A 7,032-nucleotide genomic window follows, 5' to 3' on the forward strand; every position below is an offset into this window, starting at 1 on the left:
CGTCATAGGAGAGCGCAAGTTTGGCGGCAACGCGCAGGCCATCACCAGCCGCCGCTGGCTGCACCACACCTCGTTCCTGTGGGACTTTGACGACTGCAACATGGCCCTCCTCACCAACCCCGCCAAGCAGCCAGAGTATCGGCAGGTGGGGCGCGGGCAGGCACTGGTGCGTTCGTGCATGTGTGCATGTGTGTGTGTGTGTGGATGTGTGTGTGTGGATGTGTGTGTGTGGATGTGTGTGTGTGTGTTTGGGGGTGGAGAGGGATGTCGTCCTGCGGCGCCAAGGAGTGCGCATGGGCAGAGGGCATGTTGGACAGCAGCACAGGTATACTCACACTCACTTGGCCACGTCTCAGCCCAGCTCAGCTCAGCCCAGCCGGGCACATATCGTAGCACAGACCAGCCGCCGCCCCACACGCGTGCACACCCGGGCGCAAATCAATGCACCGCCGAAACAACCCCCCGCAGCGCCGCGACCACCGCGACTTCCTGTTACGACTAAAGGACCTGCTGCCCAGCCGCGGCCAGCTGTTGGAAGACGTGGAGGCGGCCGTCGCGGGCGAGGGCCTGCGGCTGGAGGACAGCAGCTGGGAGGAAGCTGCCGCGGCACTGGGGGGCGAGTACCTGCGGCAGAACAGGATCGTCGACGTGGCAGCGGCGCTGGCGCAGCAGCGGGAGGAGGAGAGGGGGGCGGAGGCGGCGGCTGCCGCTGCGGCGGCCGCAGTTGGGGGCTGATTTTGAGACGCGTTACCCCGCAGCTGTGCAGCATGTGTTTTGTGTCAAGACGCTGTGCCAAGAAGGGCCTTCAGGTGTATATTTGGGTGTAGGACAGGGCCCCGATCAGAGGTTCAAAATGAGGTCCTGAAAGGCCTTGTCTTGGCCACCACCCCCTTGTGCATTTTGCCGCGTCGCTGTGTGCATTGGGATTTTGTAAAGAATGAGCTACGCAACGCGTTTGTAAGTTGTTGTCAGTGCACCACGCCCCGCCTCTGCTGCCGCGTTTGTTGAGGCTCCTTGTCAATGGGCCGCGGCTGTGACGCCACCCGCCCTCGCAAGCCGAGACTCCTTCACCACAGGCGCCTTGAACGCGGCTGCAGCTCCCTGCCCATATGCCCCAGCTTGCCGCGCCGCCACGGCCGCCTGCGCGTGAGCAGCAGCGGGCTCGGCCTTGGGAACGCTCCGGCCCCCGCCGCCGCCGCTGCTGCCGCTGCCGTTGCCTGCGCCGCAGCGCCTGGCCGAGCTGCCGCCGCCTCCGCCCCAGCCGTTGCTGCTGCTGCTGTCTCTGCTGCAGTAGCTGGTTGCGCAGTCGCCCCTGGCACCGTGCTCGCATGTGCCCAAGCTGCTGTGTCTGCCTGATCACCTCCCAGTGCCGCTGCTGGCCTGGACGGCACCGCCGCTCCCACCCCCGACACCGCTGCCCCTGCAACCACCGCAGGCGCAACCATTGTCGCGCCCGCCGCCGCAACAGGCCCGCCGCCCCGCGGCCAACCCCCGGCTGCTGCTTCGGTCGCGTCCGCCGCATCTGCAGGGACAGCTGCGGCGCCTGCTGCCGGGTCGTGAGCGGCGGTGCGGACGAACTTAAGGGCTGACCACAGTACGCCCTTCGCCACTGGGCACGTGGCGTGGCCGCTGTAGGGGTCCTGTGGTGACGTCAAGCACAGGGGGCGCAGTGGCACGCGCATTCATGTGAGCGACGTGCGGGCTGGGGTGCGACTGTCGGCGCTGTAAGGGCGGCGGAGGGCCGGCGCTGTCCTGGGAGTCCGATAGTAGGTGCGTGCACAGCGGCGCCAGGGAGGGATTTTCACCCAACTGGGTAGCATGCGGTGCCTAGTCGCTCGGCCTGGGCTCCCAGCTGCCGATCCCCGCTCCCCGCGTTCAACCAGCAGTGGAGAGCCTCACACAGACCGGAACTAGTGCGTGCAAGCTGCGGCTTACATGCTCTCCGTGCGGCAAGAGGTGGAAGAACACGACAGCTGTGCCCTTCTTGGGCCGTATGAGCACGTCGGCGTCGGCCGCGCAGCGCTCCTGTGTGTGTGTGTGTGTGTGTGTGTGTGTGTGTGTGTGTGTGTGTGTGTTTGTGTGTGTTGTGTGCCGTTGCATGGGCAGTGCACAGCTTTGAGGGTAGGTTGACACGGCTCGAGCCGTCAGCATTGCGGACCTGCTGCCTCCTGCATCCTGTCCCGCCGCTCCCGCCACCAGCTGGCGCCCCTGCCCCTAGTGCAGCAGATGCATCGCCAACTCTGCGGAGTCAGGGCCGCGGCGATCGGCGAGAAACAACTCACAGACAATCAATGACCCCAGATTTTTCGACACACACAAGGTCCCTGGATCGTGACAGGAGAGTGTGGCGTTCGCGTTGCGAGGCACTGCCTGCCACCCCACGGGCCACCCACCCCGGTCCAAGCGGCGTGCCGCCGGTAGAACGCCACCTCCCCGCCCTCCTCCACATCAGACAGGAAGAGCAGCACCCCGGCGCCGCGCGGGCCGCCGTTGCCAGGGTCGGCCGCCCCGCGGCTGCTGCGGGCGGGCGCGGCGCGCAAGGGACGAAGGTCGCAGGGTGGGCGCGGCGGTGGCCGGAAAGAATGCGAGGGTCCCTCCTTTGCATATGAGGACTCTGTGTCGTAGTTTGAACTTCGGCACCAAGCAGCAAGGCCCGTGCACCTGCATGCTGACACCAGCGCCCTGCCGCCACGCCTGGTGCAGCCCTTTGTGGATGCCCCACGGCAAGGCGGGCTCAGCCTTGGGCGACGCCCACTTGTCCGGTAACACCTTTGGTCAAACGCGGGTCAACACCCCGCAGCCAGCATTATGCGCCTCGATGTCAACACCGGTCAAACCGGTCAAACCCCGCCGTCAAACTGGTGCTCACAAGTAGTCAAAGTGGTCGCCGCTGTCCAGCCCCGCACTTGATTGCGTGATTTGGAAGGACTCCTGCCCGGCCAGCGGCATGCGGGTCACAAACTCAATACGCCGCTCCACGGCTGCGACGGTGGCGTCAGCGCCGCGCGGGAGCGCGGCGCTGCCGACGCCGCCGCCCCTGCGCTCGGGGCGGGGCCGCAGAGGGAGGGCGGTGGGGTGATGCGGCGGCGCGCTGGGCTTGGAGTGCCGGCGTGGCGCTTGATTTTGGGCCACAGGGAGATTGTCGACGGATAGGGACGCAGAGAGCCACACATGCACCCGCTTTGACGCCCCCTCGATGGCTTGGTGACACAGGCACGGGTGCCGGCTTCATTGATGGGGCCGCCCTGCTCACCGGTTGGCGGCCCGCTGCAGCTCGGGCGCCGCCTGACGCACGAAAGGGAAGGGTAGCATGGAGCCGTTGTGGCAATCGGCGCCCCGACGCTTGCTGGCAACACCGCCCGGGTGGACACAGCGTCGAGCACGGCCGAGCGCGCGCGGCGGACCCAGCAAACAACCACGAGCGCGGTGAGCCTCACCGTGCTGATAAGATGGTCCATCTCTGCATCACTCAGAAAGTTGTTGTACCTGTACATTTGACACGGCTTTCAGAGCACTCGGCAAGGAGACGCCGGCGCGCAACAGCGAGAAGCGGCGCACAGCGCGGCGAAGCGGGCGCACCGCCCCTTCTCTGTGCTCGCCAATGGCCTGCCGCTTGATGTCTGGCATGCATCCGTGCATATATGAAGCATTTCTGAAACTATCAGAGGAGCAGGCAGTGCCAGTGAGGTGTCGTCGAATCAAACCTGAACACTCGAGGCTTCCAACTGACCACCTGCATGTTGGGGGTCGTCCCGGAAGCTGCATACAAAGTCATGTTTCCAAACACTCTTTCCGGTTCAAAAGTCTCCCCAAGCCATCCAACTAGCCTGGGATCCGCTCGCACGACGACGAAGAGGGCGAATAGCAGTAATAGGCACATTCAATCATAAGCAATTAGAGACGTGTTGCTGTGAAATTCCAGCCGGGGCCACCAGCGTCTGCTGCGGACCTTTGAGCCAGAAAGCACAGGAGAACGCCGCAGCAGCCGCTGCGCTGCTGCCGCGCCCGCCATGCCGAAGGGCAAGTCAGCGCGCAGGAGGGAAAAGAACGCGAAGAAGGCAAACGAGGGCAACCTTGCCAAAGCGCAGGTGCGCATACAGCGCAAGTTTTCGCTGCCACCGCCACTGGCAGCCGCCGGCCTGCCTTGAGCAGCCAGCGAGCCAACGCCGGCCGCTGCAAGCACGCCAGGCGCAACTAGCACACCCTTCCTGACCCGCCGCCACGCCCTGCCCTGCTTCAACCGCAGCGCGGCAAGGCGTCTGCATTCTTGCCGCTGCCCAACGCCCCCAAAGCCGATGACTTTAAGGAGCGCGTGCCGCGATCCCTTCAGCGGATCATGGCCATGCGGCAGGTGCTGGAGAAGCAGCAGCAGGAGAAACGCGAGAGGCAGCAGCAGAGGGAGCAGCAGAGGCAGCAGCAGGGGCAGCAGGGGCAGCAGCAGGGGCAGGTAAAGCAGCAGCAGCAGGGGCAGCAGCAGGGGCAGCAGCAGGGGCAGGTAAAGCAGCAGCAGGAGGGGCAGCAGCAGCGGCAGCAGCAGCAACAGCATGGGAGTGCGGCAGCCGAAGGGGCGAAAACGGATGCTTCGGTCACTGGCGGCAAGAGGCGGCACGACGCGGCGCCTGCTGGGGAGCGGCCACACGAGTGGCAGGCACAGGAGCAGAAGCTGCAGCACGGCGATGATGATGGGCCTGCGAAAAAGAAGCGCAAGCAGCAGCAGCAGCAGCAGCAGCAGCAGCAGCAGCAGCAGCAGCAGCAGCAGGAGCAGCAGCAGCAGGGCGATAAGGACGGCCAGCAGCGGCAGGGGCGGGGCGGGAAGGCTGCCGCCGCTGCTGCGGCCGCGCTGGGGCCCTTGTGGGAGCAGCCGCGGAAGCTGAAGCAGCGCAAGAAGGACTACCTCAATCAGAAGAAGCTCAAAAAGAAGGGGAAGCTGCCGGCGCACTTGGTCGGAGTGCATGAGAAGGTGCGCGGAGGCTGCTGGGACAGACTCCCGCGGCATGCGCGACGCCTGGCCGCCACCCGTGCGGGGAGCCCAGCCGCCCGCCTGCCGGCGCCCCTGCTGCACCACTGCTGTGCGTCGCCGCCCCCGCCCGCGCCCGTGCCGCTCCCTGCCCCTTACCCTTGCGTGCCCTGCCCCTTACCCTTGCGTGCAGGAGCTTGCGCTGCGCGATGAGGTCAAGTTTGGGGAGCGCGTGGACGCGCCACTGCAGGTGCAGCTCAAGCGCAAGCACTGGGCGGGCACGGCCGAGGACACTGATAAGGTGCGTGCCCTGCTTCTTTCTTGCCGTGCGAAGGCCGCGCCAGGCCAGCCATTTGGTTATTTATCACGCACGACTTGTGGGCGTGCAGGGTGCATCTTGAGGGGATGGGCGTTTTCGGGGGCGGTGAGCTTGGCGTTGTTCGCGCCCGGCGTGTACATGCGTGCGTGTGCGCGCGTGCTGCTTACGAGGGTAGTCTAAAAAGGTGCGGGGCAATCGTCCTTGCTGCCGCCATCCCCCGCAGGCGCGCTGCACGCGCATCTTCGAGCAGCAACTGGCTGCGGCGCAGAAGCGGGCGGCGGGCGGCGACGGGAAGGAGCAGCGGCAGCAGCAGCGGCGGCAGCAGCAGCAGCAAGGGCAAGGGCAGGGAGGGCAGCGGCAGCCGGCGAAGAAGCGCAAGCAGCATTCGGCGGTGGGTGGGTGGGGTGCAGGCCAAGGGGGGGGAACGTGCATTGGCCACTCCTGGGGTGCTGCACGCAATGGATGCGTAATTGATGTGCCCGATGGCCATGTTTGACCCCTGGGGTGCCGGGGTGGTCGTCTTGTTTGTTGGGCTCGACCGCTCGTCAGGCCGGCTTGCGCTGATGCGCTGAGCTAGCAGCGATGCGCTGAGCTGGCAGCGCGGACGCGGCAACAGGCCCCTTTCACCATGCCCCCCTCCCGGCAGGCTGACGAGAGCGTGCGGGCGGCGGTCATCGACGCGTATCGTGCGCGCCATGGCACGCAGCCGCGCGAGGGCGCGGCGGACTTGTCCACGCTCAAGGGGTTGGTCGGCAGCGCCAAGGCGCCGTGAATTTGCGAACGTGCGCAAGGCATCCGTTTTGCTGCGACGCACAGTGTGTGCGCCTATGGGTCTCGTTGGGCGCGCTTGGGCCTTGCTTGATGGGATTGGTTACTTGTAATGCGGCTGCATGCTGTCGCGGCTGGCGCATTCAGCGCTGTTCCCGTCAGTTCACACCATCACTAGCGGTACCGCAGGGCAGCGACAGTGTGAAGCAGCGTCGACGCTCGTGCGTCGCAGCGACGCCATTGCGCAGCTGTCTGATGACAAGGTCGTGCGTATGTGACAGGGTGAGGCCAAGGCGGGCACGCTGTTGCTTGATCGATTGCACGGTGACCAGATTTTTTCGCGCCGCCTGCGTTTCATTACACTCGCGCCTGCGTCATGGCACATTGGATTCATCCAATTGATTTCCAAGTTTGCTGCTCGTTCAACATCGACGCCGAGCACCAAACTGGATTACAGCACGCGCAGTGTCAGCGTACCTAGTTTTCCTGTGAAAAGACTCGGAGATGATCAGCCGGAGCTGTTGAAATCTCGCCATGGACTGCTGAGGGCGTCGCTGTGCAGGCGGGGCGCGTAGCTGATTGCACGACTCCGGTCGTCAGGCTGTGCGGGCCTGCATCATGAAATGGTGAGGCGTTACTGATATGCGCGGCGAGAAGGCGCGAGGGAGCAAGGCCTTAGTGGGCTCTTTGGTCGCACCAGGAGCGCACTGGCGGGCTGGAACAGTATTAAGAGCCCCGGGCGTGTGACCAATTGTACGATACACATAAGGGTTGCATTATCTCGCGCGCCCTGTGGCGTGCCAGACCCACCCTTGGCTAAGAAAACGCCCACGACGCTACGCCACCAAGCGTCAGCGCGCAACCTGTGGGGCGAGCGCCTCTGCTCCTCACCTGTTGCTGGCGCACCCCGGCCTTAAAACCCCTTCGCCCTGCGCCACCCACCCAGCCTCTGCTCATCCCTAATGGACAGCATCCGCATGCGCAAGTC

At 65.3% G+C, this 7,032-nt stretch overlaps 3 protein-coding genes across 3 annotated transcripts; 2 read left to right on the forward strand and 1 right to left on the reverse strand.

Moving 5' to 3' along the window:
* Positions 1-100: 100 nt before the first annotated feature.
* Positions 101-735, forward strand: MNEG_12295 (hypothetical protein; the record flags this gene model as incomplete). The annotated part of the gene is made up of 2 exons (XM_014039231.1): positions 101-145; positions 469-735. The coding sequence occupies 2 exons, from the start codon at positions 101-103 to the stop codon at positions 733-735; spliced, it is 312 nt and encodes a 103-aa protein (XP_013894685.1).
* Positions 736-2,865: 2,130 nt separating this feature from the next.
* On the reverse strand, positions 2,866-3,458 carry MNEG_12296 (hypothetical protein; the record flags this gene model as incomplete). Its single annotated transcript, XM_014039232.1, has 3 exons — positions 2,866-3,037; positions 3,254-3,285; positions 3,438-3,458. The coding sequence occupies 3 exons, from the start codon at positions 3,456-3,458 to the stop codon at positions 2,866-2,868; spliced, it is 225 nt and encodes a 74-aa protein (XP_013894686.1).
* A 552-nt stretch (positions 3,459-4,010) lies between these two features.
* MNEG_12297 (hypothetical protein) lies at positions 4,011-6,048 on the forward strand (the record flags this gene model as incomplete). Its single annotated transcript, XM_014039233.1, has 5 exons — positions 4,011-4,088; positions 4,247-4,960; positions 5,151-5,258; positions 5,500-5,667; positions 5,923-6,048. The coding sequence occupies 5 exons, from the start codon at positions 4,011-4,013 to the stop codon at positions 6,046-6,048; spliced, it is 1,194 nt and encodes a 397-aa protein (XP_013894687.1).
* Positions 6,049-7,032: the final 984 nt, after the last annotated feature.

This window comes from Monoraphidium neglectum (assembly GCF_000611645.1).
Source record: "Monoraphidium neglectum strain SAG 48.87 unplaced genomic scaffold scaffold03171, whole genome shotgun sequence".
Taxonomy (NCBI): Eukaryota; Viridiplantae; Chlorophyta; class Chlorophyceae; order Sphaeropleales; family Selenastraceae; genus Monoraphidium; species Monoraphidium neglectum.